Here is a 27997-nt window from a genome sequence, read left to right on the forward strand (position 1 = left end):
ACTCCTGCTAATGAGCTTATCATTTGAATGAGGTGGATTGAATGAGGTGGATTGATGTGAAACAGTGAAGAAATGTGAACAATACAGAGTTGAAAAACTGAAAAAAACTAAAACATATGAATCAAGCTGAGTTAACCAAGCCAGATGCCGTACTAGGTGGAAGCAGTAGTGAGAGGTAATGAGACGTCTAATAAAATATCCAAGATGGCCGCCCATGAGGGCAGATTGGAGTTGGAGTCTTCAGTGGTCTAAGATGGCCGCCCGATGGCAACAAGGGAAATGGATTACTTTGTGTAACTAAACTATAGGTGTCAAACTCCAGTCCTCGAGGGCTTGTATCCTGCATGTTTTTGAATCACACCTGTAATGGAGGTGTCGGAGTAGCGTCCAAACTTGTGACCTCCTTGAAAGGACTGTACTTGACTGATTCAGAGGATCCTCAATCTTATCAGGTTGTCCGGCCAGAACATAAAGACGATGCACACTCTCATGCCACTCTTTATTTGTATATAATGTTCTATTTATTTATCTGGGTTGGTGTGTGTGTGTTTCTGTGTTTGTGTGTTCTGTGTGTGTTCTATGTTTGATTGTGGGTGTGTGGTCTCTGCAAAGGAGAGCAGAGAACATTCACTAAACATTGATAACTAACATAACTAACATTGTACAATATGTTACATCATATGCTCACATGACTCTATATTAGCTTAGAATAACATAAACAACACAGGCAAACATACCGTACAATGATAGGAAGAATGAATTCAACCCAATCGTTCCAAAATGTGCGTTAGGTAGGAAAGGGTTAATGGAGCCGAATAGATTTGAGTGGGCGGTGACGTCACTCCCTTACGGCGGAAGGATCACATTGGCACACACGGCAAACATGCGACAAACATGCACATTTTGTGGATGAAACTTTAACGTGAATACTAAAAGTGAAGTATGAAAAGTACGGTATATCTGCCTTTAGCAATTATACCAAACTTAGGTGCAATAACAACTTAGACATTAATGGACAAAGTGAAGCAGTGCAAACGTAAACATGTATCATGTTAACATGTTAGGTAGGAAAGGGTTAATGGAGCCGAATAGATTTGAGTGGGCGGTGACGTCACGCACATTTTGTGGATGAAACTTTAACGTGAATACTAAAAGTGAAGTATGAAAAGTACGGTATATTTGCCTTTAGCAATTATACCAAACTTAGGTGCAATAACAACTTAAGACATTAATGGACAAAGTGAAGCAGTGCAAACGTAAACATGTATCCAAAACCACGAACGGACAACATATTCAAACTGTACTTACATTCTCATGGACGCACGGAATAATAATGAAAGGAATGAGATAATCCACAGAATGATTGAAAGCAGAAAAAATTACTGTCCGTTACAACGATACCTGCCGACTGACCGGCGACAGAGCAAAACAACCTATGATAGTGTAAACAGAGTCCTGATTGGTAGTGGAGGAATGGAACACAACTTGTGATTAGTTGCTAGGCGGTTGCTAGGAAGATCACATGACCACAGGAGAAACATGTCCAGACGTAAATAGTAATAACAGAACGATTCAAACACGAAATCGTTAAATATAATCAGAAACTTCTTAACAACACCATTCACTTAACATTAGGCAATTTTTACGGTACAAAAACTTGAATTGTAGCTGAAAGTTGAACTGTGGAATAATGTTAATGTGAAGAAATATGAATAATACAAAAATGAAAAATTGAAAAAAGTTGAACTGTGGAATGATGTGAATGTGTGAAAAAATATGAATAACACAAAGTTGATAACTGAAAAAAAACGAATGTTTGAATTATAAAAAAAAGTGTGGATTATCCGAAGTAAAAGCAGAAGAGAAAAAACAACTGTAAACGTGAAACGCGATTTGCCCGAACCGGGACACGGACACGTTGAAGATGACAACTCTACCACTGGGCCACGGGGGGGCGGTGTCAGACCACACTGTGAAAGCTTTATATAAAGGGAATGAAGTATGTTTGAAGGTGAATCTGTGAAGTATTACGAATAATACAAAGTTAAAAAAACTGAGAAAAGTTCAACTGTCGAATGAAAAGTAAGATGAAATGAAAGTAAGAACAGTTTGAATATGTTGAATATGTTTGAATAGTTACAATATGTTACATCATATGCTCACATGACTCTATATTAGCTTAGAATAACATAAACAACACAGGCAAACATACCGTACAATGATAGGAAGAATGAATTCAACCCAATCGTTCCAAAATGTGCGTTAGGTAGGAAAGGGTTAATGGAGCCGAATAGATTTGAGTGGGCGGTGACGTCACTCCCTTACTAGGAAGGATTACATTGGCACACACGGCAAACATGCGACAAATACGCACATTTGTGGATGAAACTTTTAACGTGAATACTAAAAGTGAAAAATGAAAAGTACGGTATATCTGCCTTTAGCAATTATACCAAACTTAGGTGCAATAACAACTTAGACATTAATGGACAAAGTGAAGCAGTGCAAACGTAAACATGTATCCAAAACCACGAACGGACAACATATTCAAACTGTACTTACATTCTCATGGACGCACGGAATAATAATGAAAGGAATTAGGTAATCCACAGAATGATTGAAAGCAGAAAAAATGACTGTCCGTTACAACGATACCTGCCGACTGACCCGTGAAAGAGCAAAACAACCTATGATAGTGTAAACAGAGTCCTGATTGGTAGTGGAGGAATGAAACATAACTTGTGATTAGTTGCTAGGCGGTTGCTAGGAAGATCACATGACCACAGGAGAAACATGTCCAGACGTAAATAGTAATAACAGAACGATTCAAACACGAAATCGTTAAGTATAATCAGAAACTTCTTAACAACACCATTCACTTAACATTAGACAATTTTTACGGTACAAAAACTTGAATTGTAGCTGAAAGTTGAACTGTAAACGTGAAACGCGATTTGCCCGAACCGGGACACGGACATGTTGAAGATGACAACTCTACCACTGGGCCACTGGGGGGCAGTGTAAGACCACACTGTGAAAGCTTGAAATATAGGGAATGAAGTATTTTTGAACGTGAATCTATGAAGAACTACGAATAATACAAAGTTAAAAAACTGAAAAAAGTTCAACTGTGGAATGAAAAGATGAAATGAAAGTAAGAACAGTTTGAAAAGGCTAAATTCTTTAAATATGAATAGTATAAAAAACGTAAATTGTAGGAAAACGATGAATAGTTGAACCTTGAAAAATAAAAAAGCACTTCACGTGAATATGTGGAATGATATGAAGTTCGAACGGCATGAATTGGATGAACTGGGAAGGAATTGAAACCAAAAAAAAAATACTGAATTAACTGAAAAAAAACACTGAATGTGTGAAAAGACACAGCGGGGATCGAACGCACGAACATGTGGTAGATATACGTCAACAGAACGTCTGAGCCACGGGAAATGACGAAACCGTGAACGCTTTAAAAGGAAGTAGGAAGAACGCTCCAATCACTTAACATTAGGCCGTTTTTACGGTACAAAAACTTAAATTGTAGGAAAACGATTAAAAGTTGAAACTTGAAAAATAGACCCGCACTAACTAAAAAAGACTCACACAACTAAAAAATGACGCAGCCTGGGATTGAACCCACGAACATGAAGTGCGAATGCGGTACACAAATCCCATGAGCCACCGAGACATAGGAAACATCGAAAACATTAAAGTTTAAAAATAAAGCACGAAGACCACCCCATTCACTTAACATTAGGCCATTTTTACGGTACAAAAACTTAAATTGTAGGAAAACGATGAAAAGTTGAAACTTGAAAAATAGACCCGCACTAAACATGAATATGTAGAATGATATGAAGTTTGAACGGCATGAATTGGATGAACTGGGAATGAGTTGAAACGTACCTAAAAAACGGTCGGAATAAAAAAAAAAATAATAATAATAAAGGTGGAGAAAAACATAAGGTTTCACCTTCACACAATAATAATAATAATAATAAAGAAAATGGCCGAGCACAATAACATATGTGTGAAGGTTCCACCTTCACACAACTAAATAGATAAAACCAACGTACCTAAAGAACATAAACGTTACAACAGAGCGGGTTACAACAATATATCGACCCAACATTATTAATTGTAAAACTTAAGTCAACTGTGTCACAATATTGGCACACCTGGCGTCGAGTTAAATGCGTCATAGTATTAGCATACATGCCAACGCATAGTAGCAGCACACGTAGTGTCCAAATGCTAACGCACAGAAACCATAGTGAACAATATTAAATTAATAATGACTCAATAGATAACAAGTACTTAAAGAACATAAATGTTACAACAGAGCGGGTTACAACTATATATTCCCCAACAATATTAACTATAGAACTTAAGTCGACTGCGTCATAATATTGGCACACCTGGCATTGAGTTCAATGCGTCATGGTATTAGCATACATAGTATCCAAATTTGCACAAAAAGCACAGCGAAAAACGTTACATTAGTAATGACTCATTTCGATAGCTACAACGTGCCTAAAGAACATATGCGTTACATGTAGTACTAGGTTAGAGCAGTCTAAATCGAACAATTCCAAATATTAAGATCACAACGACACTAAAGCTATACTTACTTCAGTTTGGCCGAAGTCGGTCTGAGGCAGGATCCCAAGTACAGGCCAATGTCATCTGGGGAGTTAAATGACACTCGGAAACGAATTATTTTGTTTCGAAGCGTCTTTGCGGGGTAGTTTTACAAAACGCTTTTGTAACAAGACTTTTTAATTAATATACATACATGTACATATATGTATTTTTTCTTTTTTTTTTAATTGTTGGCAGCAGTGTTGGGCGAAATGAACACACGTGGAAGTCAAGTGCAGCCGTAAGCGTAGATCTGTGCCTTGTTCGGCGGTGAAAGCTATGATCTCCCACTGTCCCTGAAGCGCCGTACAATGTGACGGATATTGAAAGTAATTAGCTGGTTGACAGCTGTCATTTTAAACCAGGGACGTGCGGTCAGGGGAGACAGGTGAGGCAGAGAGCCTCACCTGTCATCATGACAAATAAAAAAAAAAAGAATTATAACATTACATTTATATTAAAATGTGTACACTGATTTTTATGTATGACTAATTTTAAATATTTTGTTTTGTCAAAATCGCTGAATTTGCCTATTTCCTGTTCAAATACAGGGATGAAACGAGAGGTGAGGCAGCAACGAGTCAATTCATTATTACAGCTTTCCCTTTTCATATTTTCAATATTTACCTCATTCATCTCGTTTTAGGGATCCTTCCCATCACTCCAGTAATTAATACATTCCAATATTTTCCCATAATTCCATATTTTTCATTCTTCAAAAATTCATAATTCATTTCCAATGGGAGGGCTTCCCATTCATTCCCAATGGGAGATTAAACATTTCACATTTTGAGCTTTCCTATTTCATATTCATAACATTTAACTCATACATTTCGCCTTATGGCTCATTCCCACCATTGTAACACTTAATAATTTTCAATATTTTCCATTTTAATTCCATGTTTTTCATGTATAACAATTGATAATTCATTCCCAGTGGCGGAGTTAACATTTTTTATTTGAAGCTTCTCCACTTCACACTCACATTAATCAGTTAATATATTCCCCAATTTCAATACTACTCCTATTCACACCTTCCAGTAATTCATAACTATTTTCATATTTTTATCCATAATTCCTCATTCCCATTTTCCTCACCAAACTTTGTAACCTTCTATCTTGGCCATTCCTGCTCCGATTCCCACCGTTCCAACTTTAATCAATTCCCCCGAGACCCGCCACTCCATTTTTACACACAATTAAAAAATTACCCATAATTCCCCTTTTTCAGTTTTTCCCTTCTATCTCTGCCGTTCTTCATCTGATTGCAACCGTTCCAAGTTTAATCGATTCATCTAATTCCCGCCTTTCCATGGTGTAATCCATTTTCCTCTTCCCAGAATTCAAAAATTACATACAATTCCACTTTTTCAGTTAATCACTTCTGTCTTTGCCATTCTTCACCCGATTCTGACCATTCCAATTTTAATCCATTTCCCCGATGCCCACCAAAAATATTTGAGCCCGAGTGGAGCACAAAACTTTTCCTTCAGAGGTTACACCTTCACACGCAATTTCTTCAGAAATTGCAAATATTCTAGTTTGTATAGATATCCAACTTCACAGTTCTGATGCATCTAATGTGTTTCTTTAAAGTGCTCCTCTAATTTTTGTGAGCAGTTTAGTAAGTTGTTTATATAGAACACCTGGATCTTGCCTTCATACTTCTAATGAAAACCTAGGTCATGTGTTTTCTAAGTCTAATGATAAAAAACAGTTCGTGGCGATCTAAATGTAGATCTATTAAATTCAAATTGCAACAAAAAAAACAATGAATTTAATGAACATGCATAGTAAGCCTTTTTTCATTAATTCTACACCTGAGCAGAATAACAGAAGACACAGCCACACTAATAGATTACAGTAGATAATTACAACTGGAAAATACATACAGTGGGCCCTCATGTTACGAACTTAATCCGTTCAGCGGCTAGGCTCGTAACTCGAATTGGTCGTATGACGGGCAATCCAAACCTATGTTAATTAGTGAATGCGTGCAAAAACCTTAGGTAAAAACATCACGACTTTATACACATATTAAAAATTAGTAATATAATCTACTGTACAATTAAATTAAATAACATAAATATACAAAAGAAAAATGACATTTATCTCTGGGACGACGTGACTTGAGCTGGTGGTGGGTGGAGGCGGAGGGGAGCAGAGACCAACCCGCAGTTTTTTTTTAAGTTTTCTCTTGAACGAGAACTTTTCTTAAACGAGATCATATCACCGGCGATTTCCTTCTCTTTAATCCATAATAGAAGAAGCCTCTCCATTTTGTTGTTGACCGAGGTCCGTCCCCTGGCAAGGAAATTCTTGCCCTTAGAAGATTGCCGAGCGGTTACGGCCATACTCACGAGCAAGGTTAACTATGCGTGTGCCTCCTTCGTATTTATTTTTATTATCTCCTACTATTTTCTTGAAGGCGTTCGGCCAATAGCATATCGGCATTTCTGTGATTGACGTGACGCCGGCCAATAGCATATCCGCATCTCCGTGACTGAGACTGGGACTGTGACCTTAATCGACCAATAGCATATCGGCATCTCCGTGACTGAAAGCGTGACTGAGACCGTGACTGTGACCTGATAAGACCAATAGCATATCGGCGTTTCCGTGTCATGCGAGAATAGTTAATTTGTTGACGCAGCAAAGCGAAAAAAAAAGTGCAGACACACTGACCGGCATTTTAGAATGTTGGTAAGACTAAAGGTTTGTGCATAAGAGGGGGACAAAAAACGCCGCGGGCCACGTTGTAAGATGACAAATTCGTAAATCAGGGGGTTTGTAAACCGGGGGTCCACTGTATTACATATGTTGGAGTTTTTAGCCAATTAGAATTAAGCTAACTTGTGTCGCCAGGCAGTACGTAATCTGCCTGCACCTGGAGGTGCTAGTGCATTCGCTTCAACAGTTGCTTGCATGCGCAAATGGATATGTGAATGGGCCGACCGGCAATTTAGATTGTTCGTAAGACTAAAAGTTTGTGCGTAAGAGGGGGACAAAAAAAACGCCGCGGACCACGTTGTAAGATTACAAAATCGTAAATCAAGGGGTTCGTAAAACGGGGGCCCACTGTATTACATATGTTGGAGTTTTTAGCCAATTAGAATTAAGCTAACTTGTGTCGCCAGGCTGTATATAATCTGCCTGCACCTGGAGGCGCTAGTTCATTCGTTTCAACAGTTCCAAATGGATAAGTGAATGGGCCGATACACTGTACTGGAGTTAATAGACAGCTGTGATAGCTAATCGAGTCATAAGATCGCCATCTAGAGCCCTCACGTTGAGTGTGACGTGAGTGGATGCTCACTGAAGGAAGGTGGTGCAATGCTCAAGAACCAATCTAGATAGTGTTGGCTTTGGTTGATTGCGTTAAAGGCATAGCGTAGCTATTAGCTAACCTGTCCTGTCCTGACTGGGGCATGAGTGAGACTGCCGTTTTTCCGTCTGGGAATGCCTTTTGTTTGAAAAGGATCAATTTGGTGTTTGCAGCTACATTGGATTTGCAAATTTCAATTGTTTATTCAAGGCTGCAACGAGACACCAAAGCACGGCTGGACACATGCGCTACAGTGCTCTTAAAAACTTATGGGGACATCCAAGTGGATATGCAGTATTGTACATCTCAGACCGAAGGGAAAGAGAGAGCTCCACAATGAAGAGGGAGAGGAAGAAAAGTCAGGAAATATTATAAACACTGATTGATTGTAACCGCCTTTTGTTTTTGTGAGTGATAGTATTTTCTTTATTTGATATTTAATTTTTAATATATATGTTATTTTATCTTGTTCATAATCAATTCATAGTAAAGAAATACAATTATGTTTTTTCTTATATTTAACTGAGATTTGTAATTTTGTCTTAAAATTTGGACTTAAAATTTCTTGGATATTTATTTTAAACTATTATTAATTCCTTTAAGGTTTGACAGTGTCACATATAGTTTTAATTCATAGTTTTAAAAGACAAGTTTTAATTGCTGATATGGATGTATTTAAAATGCTCCGGAAAATAGCCTGTGTAGTCCAGCAATATTAGGAGTATTTTTTCGACAGTCTGACATCACTGAAGGCATACAGTATGTGTGAAAGCCATGGGCATATATCAGTGGTCGACCGTCAGGGCCAGCAAGGCCTTCTCTGTTGGCCTAGCAAAACCTGACATTGTTATCATAACAAACAATAATAATTATAATAATTACAGTGGACCCCTGTGTTATAGCATTCCTGGCTTACGTTGTTTTTCATGTTGAGACGTGGACTACTGAGTTTTTAACACCCTCTTTACCCCAAGGGGGTTGGCTGTATTTGTGTATTTTCATCTTCATCCAGAGGCGTTTTTAGGTAATTGCACTTATTTTTTGTTGCCTGTCATACTGGATCCATGTAACATGTAAATACAATGCTGGTCTGCTATTGGTTGGCCTCACTCGTTTCAATGGCGGAATGGTAAAACTTTTTTCTATCACGAGTGGTTACAAAACCGTATTTATAGCGCGTTTTACTGCTTAATTTAAACTTGAATGGCTTAGCTATGGGTCCCAAGATTGCTAGTGATGTTAAAGAGAGAAGTAAGAAGATGATTTATATGTAAACGAAGCTGGAGATAATCAAGAAATACGAAGCTAGCCTAGCCTAGGCCTAGGCTACCCTTCCTAGGCAATATGGGCATAACAAGCGCCACTCAAAGATAAATAAATCCTTTCTATATTTTTTTTATTTACAATGTTTTCAGATTGTATACATGTATGTTATATATACGTCGCACTTACTATAATATTTTGGTACCAATTTTAATTTATATGGACAATTTTGATGTTTTTATCTGGGGTTCTAAACGCATTTGCTATTTAACATAGGTTTTGATTGCCCACCATACAGTGAATTCGCCCTAAGAGCCCAACCGCGGAACAGATTAATTTCATAACACTGGGGCCCACTTTATATATATTTATATCAGTGGCAGTCCGTGCATTTCACCCTTTGGCGATAGGCGATTATGGCGGCGCGTGCACACGCTGCAGCTTCTCTCTCTCCGAGTGTGGCTACGTTTTCGTGCCTTTCGTCATGTTTGTCACAGTGTTTGTGTACGTCTTCCTTGTGTTTTCCTGTCTCTAAACGCAAGTACAGTCGGGAGTTTTATCTGAGTGTCGCCAGGACACGTTTTCATCACCTAAATCCCGTGCACCAAGAAGAGCTACGAGGCTGCGGTCTGCTACGGAGGCCCGTTCAATCACCGCCTCCCAGTACTGCTGCTCGCCCACAGTGGAAGCGACACAAGCGCCGCCTGCGTAAACAAAGGCGGGGGAAGCGCGGAGGTATCCGAGCTAGGCTAACAGCTAGCCCGCACAAGCCGGCTATCCCCACCATCTTGCTGGCCAACGTACGCTCTCTAGACAACAAACTGGACTATATACGCCTACTCCGGACTACACAGAAGACCGCTGGTGAGTGCTGCACGTTCGTGTTTACCGAGACCTGGCTCAACAGCGGCTTAGCGGACCACGCCATTCAGCTCGAGGGGCTAGCATGCTATCGAGCAGACAGAGCCCTCGCTGCGGAGGGGAAGACGCGTGGCGGCAGTCTCTGTGTTTACATCAATAAGAACTGGTGTCGTGACGTTGCTGTGGTCTGTAAACACTGCTCACTGTCTGTGGAGTTTATGATCATTAAATGCTGTCCCTTTTATCTCCCAAGAGAGATAACAGCCATACTGCTTGTGGCTGTTTATATCCCTCCCAGCTTGAGCGAGAACATCAGGAGCGAGGCATTGAATGAACTGTACCATCACATCAGTGAGCAGCAGACAGCACACCCAGATGCCTTCCTCATCCTGGCCGGGGATTTCAACCACGTGAACCCAAAGAGTGTATTTCCGAAAATACACAAAAACATAGACTTTCCAACTCGTGGCAATAACATCTTGGACCAGGTTTACACCACCCAGAAAGGAGCTTACAAGGCCCTCCCCCTCCCCCACCTCGGTGCCTCTGACCACATAACCGTGATGCTAATTCCAGCATACAGACCACTGGTTAAAGTCACCAAACCAGTCCGGAAAGAGGTGCGTGTCTGGCCAGAAGGGGCAGTGGAGGAGCTCCAGGACTGTTTCAACACCACAGACTGGGATGTGTTTAAACAGGGGGCCACATACAACAACACCACGGACCTCCAGGAGTACACTGACGTTGTCACTGCTTACATCACAAAATGTATTGACGATGTGACAGTGACAAAGACCATCTCTGTTCGGGCCAATCAGAAACCATGGCTGACAGGAGAGGTCCACAGGCTGCTGAAGGCTCGTAATGCTGCCTTCAGGGGAGGGGACGAGGAAGGCCTGAGGACAGCTAGGGCTAACCTGTCACGTGGAATCAGAGAGGCCAAGAAACGGTACTCCAGGAGGATGGCTCATCACTTCAGTGAAAGCAGGGATGCACGGAGCCTGTGGCGGGGGATACAGATGATCACGGACTACAAGCCCCCATCACAGAGTTGTGACAGCTCCACTTCTCTGCTAAATTTTCTAAATGACTTATTCGCTCGCTTTGAGGCACAAAACAACACGTCGGCACAGAAAACATCACCTCCTCCTGGCGAACAGGTGTTAACACTGTCCCCTGACGCCGTGAGAAGGATATTTAGCAGAGTCAACGCCCGCAAAGCCTCTGGCCCTGATAACATCCTGGGACGTGTTCTGAAGGACTGTGCTGGAGAGCTCACAGATGTCTTCACAGACATTTTTAACATCTCCCTGAGCCAAGCTGTTGTTCCCACCTGCTTCAAAACCACCACTATCATCCCGGTGCCGAAGAAGTCAGCACCCTCAAGTTTCAACGACTACCGTCCGGTAGCACTCACTCCCATCCTCATGAAATGCTTTGAACGGCTAGTGCTGAAACACATCAAAACTGTCCTCCCACCCTCCATGGACCCCTTCCAGTTTGCGTATTGGTCGAATCGCTCGACTGACGACGCCATCACCACCACCCTCCATTCAGTCCTCACCCATCTGGACAATAAGAATTCCTACGTCAGAATGTCGACTTCAGTTCAGCTTTCAACACAATCATTCCCCAACAGCTCATCATTAAACTGGACCAGCTGGGGATCAACACATCACTCTGCAACTGGCTGCTGGACTTCCTGACTGGGAGACCTCAGGCAGTCTGGGTCGGCAAAAACACATCCAGTACCACCATATTGAACACTGGGGCACCCCGAGGATGTGTGTTAAGCCCCCTCCTCTTCACTCTGCTGACCCACGACTGCACAGCACTGCACAGCTCCAACCTCCTCGTCAAGTTTGCTGATGACACAACTGTGGCGGGCCTCATCAGCAACAACGACGAGACCATCTATCGGAGCGAGTTGAGCCGCCTGGCCCTGTGGTGTGACCACAACAATCTCTCTCTAAACGTAGAGAAGACGAAAGAGATTGTTGTGGACTTCAGGAGAACACGCCCTCAGCATGCGCCCCTGACTATCAACGGTGCTGTGGTCGAGAGGGTGAGCAGCACCAAGTTTCTGGGGGTGCATGTCACTGAAGACCTCTCCTGGACCACCAACACCGCATCACTGGCAAAGAAAGCCAACCAGCGCCTCTACTTCCTCCGCAAATTGAGGAGAGCCAGGACCCCGGCCCACATCATGCGGACCTTCTACAGTGGCACCATTGAGAGCATCCTGACAAGCGGCATCACCGTGTGGTACGGAGCCTGCTCCAGCTCCTGTAAGAAAGTCCTCCAACGCATGGTGAGAGCCGCTGAAAAGATCATTGGTACCTCTCTCCCCTCTCTTGGAGAACTGTACACCTCTCACCTCACCCGCAAAGCCCTCTGCATCGCGAGAGACTCCACCCATCCGTCACACAGCCTCTTCAGCCTGCTGCCATCAGGCAGGAGACTGCGGAGTCTGCGAGCCAGAACAAGCAGACTAAGGGACAGCTTCATCCACCAGGCCGTCAGGATGCTCAACTCTCTCCCTGCTCTGCCCTCGCTCCTCACATCCACTCCACCTGGACTCTGACTTCCCAGTCCCACTCCATTTCATAAGCAACAGTCACTTTACTCACAGTCACTTTACAATAGGCACTTTATGACAGGTACTGTATAAATAGTCACTTATAACAGTCATTTATAAATAGTCATCTAGTCACTTTATATAACCACCCCTTTTTGCACAACCATGCATGTCGGTATGTATGTATACGTGTGCGTATGTGCGGGTGTGGGGGGGGGTGTATGTATATAGGACAATACATTTGCACTATTTGTAGTCAGCTACTTTTCCATTCACCTGTTTTTATTTTGTGTTTTGTTCATAGATATTGTCAGATTTTACAGTTGTCTATTTTTATATATATTTATTTCTTTATTTCATTTTTACTTGCCACTGAGGTAAGAGAGTCACGTAATTTCAGTTCTCTGTCTGTCCTTGCACATGTGGTAGAATTCACAATAAAGCAAACTTTGACTTTTGACTTTGACTTAAGCCTTCAGTGATTGGTCCTCTCATGCGCCCTCATACGGATGTACACAGGCTTTTTTTTCAGAACATTTTAAAATCAATGATTTTGCATAAGCAATCAAAACGTGTCATTATATGTGCCGAAACCTGGAATAAGTCATAATAATTTCAAATTATTTGGCCACAAAGTTTTAGGAAGTCCACCAAGAGCAGGTAAGATTGTACGCTAAATTACAAATGTCAATTTAATATAAGTATCACGTCTGGACATGATGAGTTCAGTTCGGAGGAGGAAGGAACGGGACCAAAAAAATGCAGGAGAATTGAGAAATATGTGTCTCAAAATAGAAGTTTTAACAAGGACATGAGGCAGGACCGAAAGGGAGAAAAACCGTACGGACAAAGTATCACCAGACAGGTGGACCAAATCAAAGTAACGAGAACGCAGAAAATAAAGGCAGATGCGAGTGGAACAGAAACATGAACAAAAGCCAACGAAACATGACAATTGCATATGAATGACATAAAATGACAAAAACCTATTAACTCACCCAAAACGGCTGTCCCAAAGTTATTTCAGCGTTACTATTTTTAAAAATGAAATAACTGCCTTGGTCAGCAACATATTCAATTTGACAACAAGTTAAGTTGTTACTTTTCCGTTATCCTGAAGTTTAGAAAATAAAAATTGCAAATTGCACGCCTCCTTTAGACAAATCGGTTCCATTTCCAATTATTTAGTTCAAAACAGCATTATCAAATCAAATGCCAGCAAGCCTGTGACCCTTTGTGAGGATAAGCAGCTATAGATAATGAATGGATGGATGCCAATTTAGCTTTACTAGCTTCCTTGCCTCGTTAGCAATCAATTTCATACACAAAAACACTATTTGACAAATTTCAAAATAATTACATTTGAAAAATGTATTCAATGCAAGAGACATATTTTCACGTTTCAAGAGTTTGGACAATCAATACTTGAGTACAATGAGGACATTATTTTCCAGATACTTCAGTGATTCTAAAAGTATCTGGGTTTGAATCTTGAATCTTGACTCTTAAAAACGTGAAAATATGTCCCTGGCATTGAAAGAGATAAACTGGTTGATTTGATTGCTTTATTGGGAAGGTACGTGGTTAATGGGGACCTGAACCCTCCCTTGATAAGTGCAAACAGCAAAGTAGTGTCGCCCCATCCCCTGGAATTTTTTTGAAAACTTTTTTGTGAACTTATTTGAGTGTGAAAAGTCTTCATACTATACATATTTAAGACAAATATTACTGCAGTCCATGAATGTAATAAATCTTTAATCAGGGGTGTCCAAACGTTTTGTAAAGGGGGCCAGATTTGATGCGTTAAAAATGTAGGGGGGCCAACCTGGGCTGGCGTTCTTTACATATAACAGCAATTAATTTAAATACATTTCAGCGAGCCGTTCTGTGTTTCACATTTGGTTTTTTTATTTTAATTTCAGCTATCTTAAGCATGTGTTTTGGTTAATTTGAAAAGTGCATATCAAAATTGAATTGACATTAAATATTGAAATTGAATATTCACTTAACTTCACTTTTTTTAACACTAACTTTTTTGTAACAGTTGAACAAAAGTCATTGTACTCTTGGGTGCAAATTACATTTGAAACATAAAAAAAATATTTGACCATGGCAGTTTAATATTTATAAAAATTGTAAACACAATAACAGAGAAATGAACAAGTAATAGTCATATCAACAAGTGCAGGGCTCATTTAAAATATGACATTAGTGACTATAAATGTTGATTGGATTTTTAAATGGTTATTATTCTGGAGTGAAAAGTTAAAAAAAACGTTTTCAGACTGATCGTAAATTAAAAATGACTTGTTCGCACGAGTGTGATGGGTGAAACTGAGATCTGGAGTGCAGGACAAAGGCCAGGTGTGGCTCTATGGCAGGAGTACGGATGTGCAAGATGTCTTGTAAGTAAGAGTCTGATAGTCGTGTCCTCACACGGCTCTTATTTAAGATCATAACCGAGAATGTCTTCTCACACAAATACGTCAACCCGAACAAGCTTAGCAGTTTCTTACCAAATGCTCGAATCTCCCGGAACTTGTCCTTATCCAGTTGTCGGTAAAAGTTGTAAAATATTGCTGCTGTGAGATTAACTAGCATCAACATGTTTCAGTTTCTCGCTGCGTTCATTACCTGTGATATTGCCATATACGTCAAGTATGTTTTGTTTGGTAATGTCGCTTCACATTGAACTCTTTAAAAACAGCCACTGTTTCTTTACAAATGAAGCACACACAGTTGTTGGGTATTTCAGTGAAGAAATAGTCAAATTTCCACTCATCCTTGAACCGTTGGCCCTCGCAGTCAACTTTCCTCCTTTTGTTGATTGTCGCCATTTTAGAAAGTTAGGGGCCCATACAGTCAATTACTCATATACCAATTTGCTGTTCCTAAGTGAGGAATGTATTCATTCTCCATGCGGGCCAGACGTTATTGATTATATGACAGAGGCTGCGGGCCGGAATTTAATTGACCACGGGCCGCATTTGGTCCCTGGGCCAGACTTTGGACATGCCTGTCTTAAATCATTAAACCTTACACAGTCACTGCTGTTCACTCCCTATCCACTTTGCTGTAGTCTCAGCTGTGGTCATATTAGCGGCTCCCTGAAGTCTAATTAAAATGAAGGCTGTAGCAAACATGATAACAATCAGTTTACATTTGAAATTCCAATTTATTACAACAGAAATTTAGGTAAGGGATTTCCAACAGAACGGTGAAGCCTCGTCATCAAGAGCGTGTTTATTCATTGAGATAGGCGCTGGTCTCTTGGACAACTGAAGCAGCGGAAGTTTGAGCAGGAGTAGATAACTCCTGGCCTCATTGGTCGATGGTCACACCGGAGCAAATCGCATGTCCCTCTTGAAAAAGTATTTTTGTTTCCTAAGAGACACGTTACTGGCTCCCAGCGCAACCATTGACCAATGAGGGCAGGAGTTGTAATCTACTCCTGCCCCAACTTCCACTTGTTATGCAGACAAAGGCAAACAGCTTGTGCTCAACAAAGTGCATCAAAAGTGTCTGGAAAATAAACCATTCATGACCGTAACATTTACGTCACTGTTTTTCACGCAAAATGTCTTCAAGTCAGAACAGGCTCAAAAACATTTTATCTATTTAAAAAAATATATATGTCCAAACTGTGGCCCCATTCACTTTTCTGTCGTCCGCAGGAGAAACTAAAAACCAAAACACAGGTGCCAAACTCAACTCTCTTTTCACATTCCTTCTTTTTTATTTTCTCTCCTTCTTTCCTTCACTGTTTCCTCCCCTCATTCCTTTACTGATTCCTTCCTTCCTTTCATTTTCTCTCCTGCCTTTATATTCCTTCCTTCCTTTTTCTGTCCTTTTCTCTCCTTCCTTCCTTCACTACTTCCTCCACTCCTTCCTTTACTGCTTCCTTCCTTCATTCCTCTCATTTCTCTCCTTCCTTCACATTCATTCCTTCCTTTTTTCTCTCCTTTTCTCCTTCTTTCCTTAATTTCTTCTCTCCTTCTGTGAAGGAAATCATATATTAGGTTGTTATCATTATGTGCTTATTTCTTGTCTAGAATAGTGTGCATTGCTATCCATGTATGCAGTCCTAGTTCATCTCCCCCCAGTCCTTAGATAAAGCTGTTGACGCAGGAAAGTGTGAGCTGGGACCTTGGCCCAGCTGTTGGTGGCACCCGACTTGCTCTTTTTGTTATGTCTTGTAATGTGCAATGCTTTGCTGAATGAATAAAAACCAGGCAGGGGCGCTTGAGTGATGAATTAGTGCTGGGAACGCACAAGTTCGTTTGCCAAAGCTTTTTCCCATGTGCCATGGTATAGAAAAGTCAGTCTTGGCTGGTCTGAGTTACTCTTTTTGCTGCTTAGCAGCTAGGCTTGTCCTAGTCTTCTTTTAGAGATTTCTCTGACACCTTCCTTCAATGATTCCTTCCTTCCTCTCTTTTCTTCTTCTGTCACATTCTTTCTTTTTTCTCTCTTCTTATCACCTTCCTTTCTTCTCTGCTTCATTTCCCTCTTTCCTTCCTCCCGTGCTTCAGCTCCTTTTCCCTCCTTCCTTCACATTCCTTCCTTCCCTTCTCTCCTTCCTTCACTGCTTCCTACACAGCTTCCTTTCTTCCTTCCTCTCCTTTTCTCTTCTCCTTCAGATTCCTTCCTTTTTCTCAACTTTTTTCTCATTCCTTACTTCACTGCTTCCTTCATTCATCTTATTTTCCCTCCTTCCTTTTTTCTCTCCTTCTTTTCTTCACTGCTTCCTTCCTTCTTTCCTTCCTTCCTTTATTCTTTCCTTCTTTCCAACTATTTTCTGTTGCCAGTCTCTCTTTTGAGCAGTTTTTACCGGCGTCTGATCTCAAAACCTAGGTAAGCGTGTGAGGATTACACCAAGTGTATTTGACTTCAGGGTCATTCAAGCCCTCTGACTCCAACTAAAACTACAATGTTGCCCACCATAAAAATAGGTTCGACATCACTGCCATGAGATGATGGCTTAGTTCCTACTCCCTTGGCAATGTAATTTCCCTTTGCTGCCTCTCCCAAGCGTTGCACTTTGTGCCACATCAAACAGCTTGAGTTTATTACTAAGCAGGGATGTCAATTAGGAGGATTAGTGGCGAGCTGCCATCTTACGGCAGGACAAATGCTGGGTAGTGCTGGGTTTTGTGTCTTGCGATAGTGGCTTGCGATACATTGCCATACAGCAAAGGCATATTGCCATATGTATTGCCATATATTGGGACTTTACAGTATATTAGCTATGGACAAACAAAACAGAAGGAAATTATTATACACTTCATTAACATCTATGAGCACACATTGAATAGTCTTTGTCAAAAAAAAGCAGCATTTCTTTTTCCACTATTTTTGCTCTTCAACCTTAAATCAAAAGGATCGCATTAGTGAAAAGAATATGACAAATACCAGGGACAAAACTACATTTGATCAAATACAGTGAAACACCTCGAGATATGGTTGCGTCAGTACAGGGTTTTTTTCTTCAATATACAAAAATTACCCAGCCTATAAAAGAAACAAAGCGAAACATCTTATCTTATATATTTTTTTTATTAACCTGAATTATTTCAAGGGCCATCTGCAGTCAGGCCACGGGTCCCCTGGGGGCTGCCGACCCAATTCTGACAACCACTGATTTAGTCAAAAACTGTAATATAAAGATCCGCTTTAGCTTTTCTGGATTTGTCGCCTCCTTAGCAAGAAATTGTAGACAAAAATCACATTTTTGGCAAATTTCAAAATAATTACATTTTGAAAAATATATTCACTCAATGCTTATTTTTTTTAAGAGTACGGACATTAAATCTCAGATACTTAGGAACTAAGTTCACACTTAAAGTACATTAAGGACGTGAATTAACACATAGTAAAAGGGATAGTGTGAAAGATTTAAACAGTTTTTCATTACAACCAGCAGGAGGTGCTGCAGGTTTTGCATTAATCATTGTCCGTAGCTATAGCAAACATGGTCGCTTCCGGAGAGGTGCCATGCCCCATGGAATATAATTTAATGATAATTAGACCAATGATTATATTTAAAACATACTGTTGGTCATTAAGTACACATTCATTTGCAAGTTTTTTAAGTTTACAATCATTTAATTTATTTTTATTTTTTTTTATTTAATAAAAACACAGTCTAAATCTTAAACACTGTCCCTTTAAGTATTAATTCTATATTTAAGTACAATTTCTGTGATTAAATTTTTAAGAGACCAGAACTATTTAAAAACATGAATATACATCCCTGGCACTGCACTGGTTGAGAACCACCGCGTTAGTGAAAAGTCTTAACCGAGCAACTGAGCAAAAAGTTGCTCGGTTAAAGCTTGATTTTTCCCATCATCTTGCCTGCCAAGTAAAGCTCTTGATTTGACCTTTTTAAGCTCCTGGACTTTGTTTTTGCAGCAGTGTTTTCTAGCCTGCAAAGTGATATATTTGTACATCTTCCCATTTCCTGTGATTTGCTCCCTGGGGGCCCCGGGGCAAAACTTTTTCCTTCCCTGCACAAGCTTCCTCGCAAGATCACGATTTTTGCCCAAATAGTTTGGGTCAGCGGCAATTGGGGGCCAGACTGCAACCACTGAGGTCAGAGGCAGCTGTAATCAGATATCATAGACCTGTATCTCCTGCCGCTCCGCCCCCCCCCCCCCCCCCCCCCCCGTTCACATATGAACTGAGACCGAGCCCTCTGAGTCACCCCTTGTTTCCAAATAGCGTGCTGCAATGATATTTCGGACGGCGGTGGAGCACGCCAAGAAGCACCCCGGTGTAAGTAATTGCATTATTTTCTGTAAAATGTCCTTTTTGTGCATTTCGGACAGCAGTGGAGCATGACAAGAAGCACCCCGGTGTAAGTAATTGCATTCTTTTTTGCTAAATGTCCTTTTTATGCATTTGTTCAGAAGACAACAAGTCACACACAGTAATAATACGCTGTTTCCTCATTGACCCTAGATGTCCAGGGATTTTTCACGAGACTGGTGTGATTATCACCCAAATTGGGCTGATTTTGAAAGGCTCATAACGTTGTCAAATATATAGTTTTATTTTCAACCCTCAAAATGTTCAGTGGCATCAGTCCTGTCCATACATACAGTCTGTATATTTGCATATACTATACTGTACTCATTTATATATATATATATATATATATATATATATATATATATATATATATATATATATATATATATATATATATATATATATATATATATATATATATATGCACAGTGGGCCCCCATGTTACAAACTTAATCCGTTCAGCGGCGATGCTCGTAACTCGAATTGCTCGCATGACAGGCAATCCAAACCTATGTTCATTAGTGAATGCGTGCAACGCGTGCAAAAACTATATATGTATATATGTACATATATATATATATATATATATATATATATATATATATATATATATATATATATATATATATGTACATATATACATATATATATATATATATACATATATATATATATGTATATATGTACATATATACATATATATGTACATATATACATATATATACATATATACATATATATATATATATATATATATATATATATATATATACATATATACATATATACATATATATATATATACATATATATATATATGTACATATATACATATATAAATATGTATATATATATATATATATATATATATATATATATATATATATATATATATATATATATATATATATATATATATACACACACACATATATATATATATATATATATATATATATATATTTATATATATATATATATATATATATATATATATATATATATATATATACACACAGTGGGCCCCCATGTTACAAACTTAATCCGTTCAGCGGCGATGCTCGTAACTCGAATTGCTCGCATGACAGGCAATCCAAACCTATGTTCATTAGTGAATGCGTGCAACGCGTGCAAAAACTATATATGTATATATGTACATATATATATATATATATATATATATATATATATATATATATATATATATATATATATATATATATATATATATATATAATATATATAATATATAATATATAATGTACATATGTATATGTATATGTATGTATTTCACCAGTCAGAAAATGGTGAAATGCCCTCTCCGGTTCGGGGATGCCCCAGATGGAGGAGTTCCAGTATCTTGGGGTCTTGTTCATGAGTAAAGATAGGACGGAACGGGAGATCGACAGGCGGATTGGTGCGGCATCTGCTGTAATGTGGACTCTGCATCTGTTGTGGTGAAGAAAGAGCTGAGCTCACCTATGGCCATGAGTTGTGGGTTGTGACGGAAAGAATGAGATGCTGGATACAAGCGGCCGAATTGAGTTTCCTTTGCATGGTGTCCGGGCTTTCCCTTAGAAATAGGGTAAGAAGCTCAGTCACCTGGGAGAGGCTCAGCATGGAGCTACTGCTCCTCCGCATTGAGAGGAGGTAGTTGAGGTGGTTCGGGCATCTGGTTAGGATGCCGCCCAGACACCTCCCTGGTGAGGTGTTTCCGGCATGTCCCACAGGAAGGAGGCCCCGGGAACAAGCCAGGACACACTGGAGGGACTATGTCTCTCGGCTGTCCTGGGAGCGCCTGAGGATCTAAAGGAGCTAGACAAAGTGTCCAGGGAGAGGCAAGTCTGGACTTCCTTGCTCAAGCTGCTGCCCCATGACCTGACCCTGGAAAATAGTGGTGGAAGATGGATGGATGGCAGGCATTTTCAGGGGTCACTCATTTTGATAGGACCTAGTTTGGGGGACTCCTTTGGTGCTGTAGTATCCCCCAGAACAGGTGTTGTGTAATGATAACTAAAGAATTTAATTCAATTATTTTTTTTTAAATGTTTTGTATTGACAGTTGCATGTGGCATTTTAAGGGGTCACTCATTTTGAAATGCCATACCAGATTTTAACTGAACCCCATTGGGGGACCCCTGGAGTGCTCTAGTATCCCCCAGAACAGGTGGGGTATTGCTGAATATTTTTTTCATGATGTTTTAAATATGTGATAAAATGATTGTACGATGAGGCTATTTCAGGGGTCTCTAATTTTTAAATGCCACATCAGATTTTGAAAGGACCCAAATTGGGGGACCCCCGGGGGGCTTTAGTGTCCTCCAGATTAGGTGTGGTCTCACAATAGCTAAAAAAAATTTTAATGATTTTTTTTAATAAAGTGGGCCCCGGGTTTACGAACTCCCCCTCTTACGAACTTTTCGACTTACGAGCGTGGACCGCGGTGTTTTTTTTCCCCCACTAACGCACAAACCTTTCGACTTACGAACAATCCGACATGCCGCCGGTCAATGTGGTCGCACAATTATTTTCGCTTTACTACATCAACAAATACAATTGTTCAGGCTAGTCACGGTCAAGCTGAACGTTCTTGCTCTTACAATGTCACAATCACTGTCTCAGTCAGGGCGTCAGTCACGGAGTCAGTCACGGAGATGCCAATATGCTATTGGTTGATTAAGGTCACAGTCCCAGTCTCACTCACGGAGGTGCGGATATACTGTACTATTGGCCGGCGTCACGTCAATCACAGAAATGCCGATATGCTTGGCCGAACATCTTCATCTAGCTCAGTGTTTCCCAACCTTTTGATCACCGCGTCACATTTAAAGCCTTGAGGGTGCTGTCCGCGGCACAGTCAATGCCGTAAATGTATCCAACGGACCGGGGTGGGGGGGGGTGGGGGGTGGGGGCTCTCCGCGGCACAGTCAATGCCGTAAATTTAGACAGCGGACCGGGGGGATAATTTCCCGCGGCACAACTGACAATGTCTGTGCCGCTGTGCCGCGGCACCCGCGGTTGAAAAACATGGATCTAGCTTGATGGCACAGCTGGTCGGTGTGTTGTGAAGACTTTGCAAACTTTATCTGTTAGACATGGCTGCTAAAATTGCTAGTGGTGGTAAAGGAAGAAGTAACAGGATGATGACAATAGAAACGAAGCAGGAGATAAAAAAAAAAAAAAAATACGAAGGAGGCGCACGCATAGTTAACCTTGCTAGTGAGTATGGCCGTAACCGCTCTGCAATCTTCTAAGGGCAAGACTTTCCTTGCCAGGGGACAGACCTCAGTCGACAAGAAAATGGAGAGGCTTCTTCCTTTATGGATTAAAGAGAAGAAAATCGCCGGTGATATATTCTCGTTTAAGTAAATAATAAATAAATTCTGCGGGTTGGTCTCTGCTCCCCTCCGCCTCCACCCAGCTCAAGTCACGTCGCCCCAAAGGTAAATGTCATTTTTCCTTTGTATATGTTATTTAATTTAACTGTACAGTAGATTATGTTACTCATTTTTAATAATTGTATAAAGTCGTGATGTTTTTACCTAATGTTTTTGCATGCGTTGCATGCATTCACTAATTAACATAGGTTTGGATTGCCCGTCATACGAGCAGTTCGAGTTACGAGCGTAGCCGCTGAACGGATTAAGTTCGTAACACGGGAGCCCACTGTATGTAATAAAATGACAGGTACATGTGGCATTTATAGGGGTCACTAATTTTAAAATGCCACATCAGATTATGATGGGACACAGTTTGGGGGACCCCTGGAATGCTGAAGTAAATGTATTTTAAATGATTTTTTAAATATGTGATCAAATGGAAGTAAAACATCTCATTTTCACTCATCACCAATATCCAGTTTGGGGGGGGGGGTTGTGTCTTCCAGGGCTAGTTTGGTTTTCTGATAGGTAAAGAAAAAAAATCAGGTCCCATGACAGTGAAGTATTGATGTTTCAGGGGACTTTTACCACAATTTCAGGATGACCTGAAGTTGGGGTTAGGGTTAGGGTTAGCAATATTTGCAATATGCTTATTTGAAACATATTTTCTTCAGAATTTGATAAATTTTGTTAGGACACGTTCTTTAATGTAATTTTCAACCCGACGTCCATGTAGGCAAAGCAAACATCTTTTACTTTAAAGGTGATGAGCGCCTCTCATTGACAGCCCTTTACCGTAATGCCTAGTATGTAAAATGTGAGGTAAGGCTCACTTGACTTCCTTTTCGCGAGAGTGGGACGGCTTGACCACAGTGATCATTCCCGGCAAAATGACGCTCGTTTGTCTTCAACTTTCATTTTTTGTATTCTGCGGTCCACCAATAGGTGTGGTCCCATGGCCAGGTCAGCATGTTGAGTTGTTTCCGGTCCTCTGCCCTTTCGGGTGGAGCGTTTGAATCTAGTCACCTCAGAACCTTGGCCAACACCCTTGGAGATTTTTTTGTAATCATACTAAAAAAAATACTGATATTATCTCATTAGCATGTGCACTATTTTGTCTCTGCTGTCTCTCCCTGTCAGCTAATCCCCCAGTTTTTCTTCATCTGCTTGGGAATGACTGGCGCCAGTCTGTACCTGGTCCGACTGGCCAAAGGACCCCATGTCACGTAAGAACCTTGACCTGCTGAACAGGTTTTATCGCCTACTTTATAATTTGCTCTATTGTGTGGAATTTAAGTCTGCGCTGGGAAATGAAGACAAGAAGAATTTCATTGTGTAATTCACATTTTTGTTTTGATGGACCCCTTTTAGAAAGCACATTTTCCAAGGATCCCCATTTCAAATGTTTGCGGAAACAAAGCAAGACAAATACAATGAAACATAGAAATTGTATATACATATTAAACAATGATATTAAAGTGTATTATATGCAAGTGCTACAAGCATACAGTATAATAAACATTCATACAATTAAATAACATCATAAATAAAACACTATATAAAGGATTTATTTACCTTTGAGTGACGCTTGTTATGGCCATATTCCCTAGTCAGGGTATCCTAGGCTAGGCTAGCTTCATATTTCTTGGTTATCACCAGCATTGTTTCCATATAAATCATCTTCTTACTTCTCTCTTTAACATCACTAGCAATCTTGGGACTCATGGATAACCAATTCAAGTTTGAATGAAGCACTAAATGCATAATGAACACGATATTGAAAGCACTCTCACATGAGATCAAGTCTTTAGGCAGCCATCTTTGTGACCCTGTGTGCCAACCAATAGCAGACCAACATTTCGTGACCTCATCATGCTTACAAATGGTTGACATGTATCTTAGGGAGCCGAGATGCCAACCAATAGCAGACCAGCATTGTAGTGACGCGTTGCAGTGGAGGCAGTTTGAAGGCAACAGAAAATAAAGGCAATTACCTAAAAACGCCTCAAGAGGGAGGCAAAACCAAAACAAACTCAAACGACTGCACAGGTCATGACAGTTGTTGATGTTAATTGCAAAGCGGGATAAATGCCTTAAAGAGGGGACGAAAAAACTCAGTATTCCACATCGTAACGTGAAAAAACGTCCACGAAACGCGGACGCCGTAGCCCGGGGATCCAATGGATATATATATATATATATATATATATATATATATATATATATATATATATATATATATATATATATATATATATATATATATATATATATATATATATATATTGAAGAGTCACATTTGCAATCTTATACAAAATAACAAAATATGAATACAAATATACATGTATTTTTGTGAATACCCTAAATAATTTCACCCCCCCCCTGCAATCAGGCCACGGACCCCCGGAAGAACCACTGGTGTAGTTTTACTATGCTAATATCAATAAAACTCTTTTACTTTTGAAGCTGAATGATGAGCATTGGACTTTGTTTGTTTGTGCTGTTTAGCTGGGATAAGAGAAACAACCCTGAGCCCTGGAATAAACTGGATCCCACATATCAGTACAAGGTGAATTGTTGATGATGTCATCCACACCGCATGAAGGCAACAGTAAGCAGTATCTCAATCTTCTCTCTCCCATTTTAGTTTGTGGCCATCACCACCGACTATAAACATCTGAAGAAGGATGGACCGGAATTCTGAAGCAGGAAGTCTGTAGTGTTCACAGTCACATGTTCACAAACAACGGTGGCTTTCTTATTAAGGAGTCAATACAATTTTTTAGGGGGTGTTAGAATAATTGCATATACAGCATATGGTTGTGAAAAAGAGGAAGTGACGTGTCTCGATCAGTGACGGAAAGGAGAAAGGCCTGGGAGGGAGGACAAAAAAAACCCTCTTCAACTCTTTGATCTTATTTGTATTAATTCAGCGATGACAAAGTCATTTTTATGGTGGGCCACATTGTAGTTCTGGTTTCTGTCAGGGGGCTGGAATGTCCCTAATGACCCTTCCTCACATACTTACCTAGGTTTTGAGATCAGAGGTTGGTAAAATGCTTCAAACAAGAGAGTTTGGAGATAAAAGGAGAGGAAGGAAGGAAGGAAGGAAGGAAGGAAGGAAGGAGGGAAGGAAGGAAAGAAGGAAGGAAGGAAAAAAGGAGAGAAAGAACAAAGACATTGTGAATGAAGGAAAGAAGGGGGAAGGAAGCAGTGAATGAAGGAGAGAAAAAAAGGAGGAATGCATGTGAAGGAGGGAGAGAAAAGGAAGGAAGGGTAGAAAGCAAAGGGAAAGGAGCGGAAGGAACAAAAAAAGGAGTGAGTAACCTGCGATCACGCTTTTGTGAACAGAACTGCCTACTGAACTTTATCTTGCTCAGCACATTCATTGTACAGACCTTAAGTAAAAAGCAATGTTTAGAATTGTGTTTTAAGAGGTTTTCGTCTTGTGCAGGGATCACTAACCTGGCCTTATTATCACCCAATTTGGGTTGACTGAAAAGCTCACAAGGTCATCAAATATTTGAATATAGAAAATTTATAAATGTGATAGTAGCTAAGGTAACTATGCTATATATTTATATATTATGAAATTGAAATAATTTATATTATATAAGTTTATAATTGGAATATTTGATAAGTCTTAATTAGAGAATTATGGCTCTTAAAGACTTGCATTATGAGTCTAGGCTAAGCCAATCAACGAAGTAATTGAAAGGCTTGCAAATGTCATAAGATAGCCAGTGATTTTGGGGTGTCAAAACAAAAATTTCTATTGCACCCCGTTTGAAAGTAACCATTGAAAGAATTGCGGCAAAATCTGTCAAAGTGAAGGCCCGGGGGCCAGATCCGGCCCGCAACATCATTTTCTGTGGCCCGCAAAATGCTAATTTGACTTTTGAGTTTCTGGCTAAAATACCAAACTTGCGAATTCTCTTTAAACTCACTCTTTAATAAAAACAAGAATGTTTTGTTCCCCACTTGGTTTTTGAACAATTTTTACCGGCCTCTGATTTCAAAACCAGCTAAGTTTATAACAAACACAAAGAAACACAGAAACTAGAACAAAAATGTGGCGCATGTTAAAAATAAATTTGACACCCCTGCTTTAGATGCTACAACACAGGTGTCAAGTTCAAGGCTCGGGGGCCATATCCGGTCCCAAGTCAGCACTGGACTCCAGATAAGAATCTTTTTCCACCACACACTATACATGTTTATCTGTTAGTAGAGAGTGTGTGTGTGTGTGTATGTGTGTGCGTGTGTGTGTGTGTGGTGTGGAGTGGCGTGTACAGCATACAACAACATCCTGTTTGCACACATGCCTGACATTCAAGCTAGTTTTGATCAGTAAGTGTTTAGCAATGCAAGCCAACGCAGAACATTGAAATTGTTTTCTTCTTCTGTCTTGTAGTTTGCAAGTTCACCCTTTGTTAGGAAATTGTTGAGTGATGCTCCCTAAATTGTAACAATCAATGTTTTTATTTTTATGGACACTTGGGCAAGTTATTTTTATTTAAATGTTTAGGTAATCATGCAATGCCATTATGCTGATGTGATCCACCTGCGTGTGGGCGTGTCTAATAAAAAGACGCCCTCAAAAGAACTCATCAAGAGACCAAGTGGAACCTGCCAAAGTTCCACACAAGGAGATGAATCAATCAATCAATCAAATTTTATTTATATAGCCCTAAATCACCGAAGTCTCAAAGGGCTTCACAGAATGAAAAGAGGTCGTACAGAGACATCTTTTCAGTATAGGGTACACAACAGCATCCCCTGTCAAAGCTCCCAGAAGGGGAAGGAAAAACTCAAAAACCCCAGATTAGGGGAAAATCAGAAACCTCCAGAAGGGACCACAGGTGGGAGGAGCCCCCTTCCAGGCCCACAGGTTGAAGTGGATGCTGCATGTACCAGACACAGAAACAACATAAATTACAGAAAACATAATGTGCTATATAGTGCAGTGATGTCTTGACAGCAGGCAAGGCCATTGGGCAGGAACCATCCCACATTCCAACCAGGTGGACTGCAGACGGCCGAACTCCTAACCCATGATGGTCAACCAACGCAGGACCCAATGGAGGCGGTCAAGTCAACCCTCACCATCTAGCTAGCCCCCTCCCCCAGCCGGAAGAG

The 27997-nt window shown here is 40.2% G+C and overlaps 1 protein-coding gene and 1 long non-coding RNA gene across 3 annotated transcripts in view; one reads left to right on the top strand and one right to left on the bottom strand.

Moving 5' to 3' along the window:
- The window catches only part of LOC148426823 (uncharacterized), a 19151-nt gene extending 14483 nt beyond the window's left edge, over positions 1–4668 (bottom strand). The window contains exon 1 of one of the 2 annotated variants that reach the window (XR_015864846.1): positions 4632–4668. This is a non-coding gene — a long non-coding RNA (uncharacterized LOC148426823). Of the gene's footprint in view, positions 1–1308; positions 1342–4631 lie in introns of those variants that run through there. The other variant, XR_015864845.1, reaches the window with a different exon arrangement.
- Positions 4669–19184: 14516 nt separating this feature from the next.
- On the top strand, positions 19185–27543 carry LOC148426824 (cytochrome c oxidase hypoxia associated subunit FA4L2-like). The gene is made up of 5 exons (XM_088438366.1): positions 19185–19259; positions 19389–19442; positions 23999–24084; positions 25367–25427; positions 25506–27543. The coding sequence occupies exons 2-5, from the start codon at positions 19398–19400 to the stop codon at positions 25560–25562; spliced, it is 249 nt and encodes an 82-aa protein (XP_088294492.1). The 5' UTR covers positions 19185–19259; positions 19389–19397; the 3' UTR covers positions 25563–27543.
- The last annotated feature ends 454 nt before the right edge of the window (positions 27544–27997 follow it).

The sequence above is a fragment of the Hippichthys cyanospilos genome, chromosome 2 (genome assembly GCF_059441005.1).
Source record: "Hippichthys cyanospilos isolate Australia breed blue-spotted pipefish chromosome 2, RoL_Hcya_1.0, whole genome shotgun sequence".
NCBI lineage: Eukaryota > Metazoa > Chordata > Actinopteri > Syngnathiformes > Syngnathidae > Hippichthys > Hippichthys cyanospilos.

Coding starts and splice junctions, on each gene's coding strand:
- LOC148426824 (XM_088438366.1), top strand. CDS start 19,398: ATGATATTTCGGACGGCGGTGGAGCACGCCAAGAAGCACCCCGGT. Junction 19,443..23,998: donor ACGCCAAGAAGCACCCCGGT/GTAAGTAATTGC, acceptor TCTCCCTGTCAG/CTAATCCCCCAGTTTTTCTT. Junction 25,428..25,505: donor ATCCCACATATCAGTACAAG/GTGAATTGTTGA, acceptor CTCCCATTTTAG/TTTGTGGCCATCACCACCGA.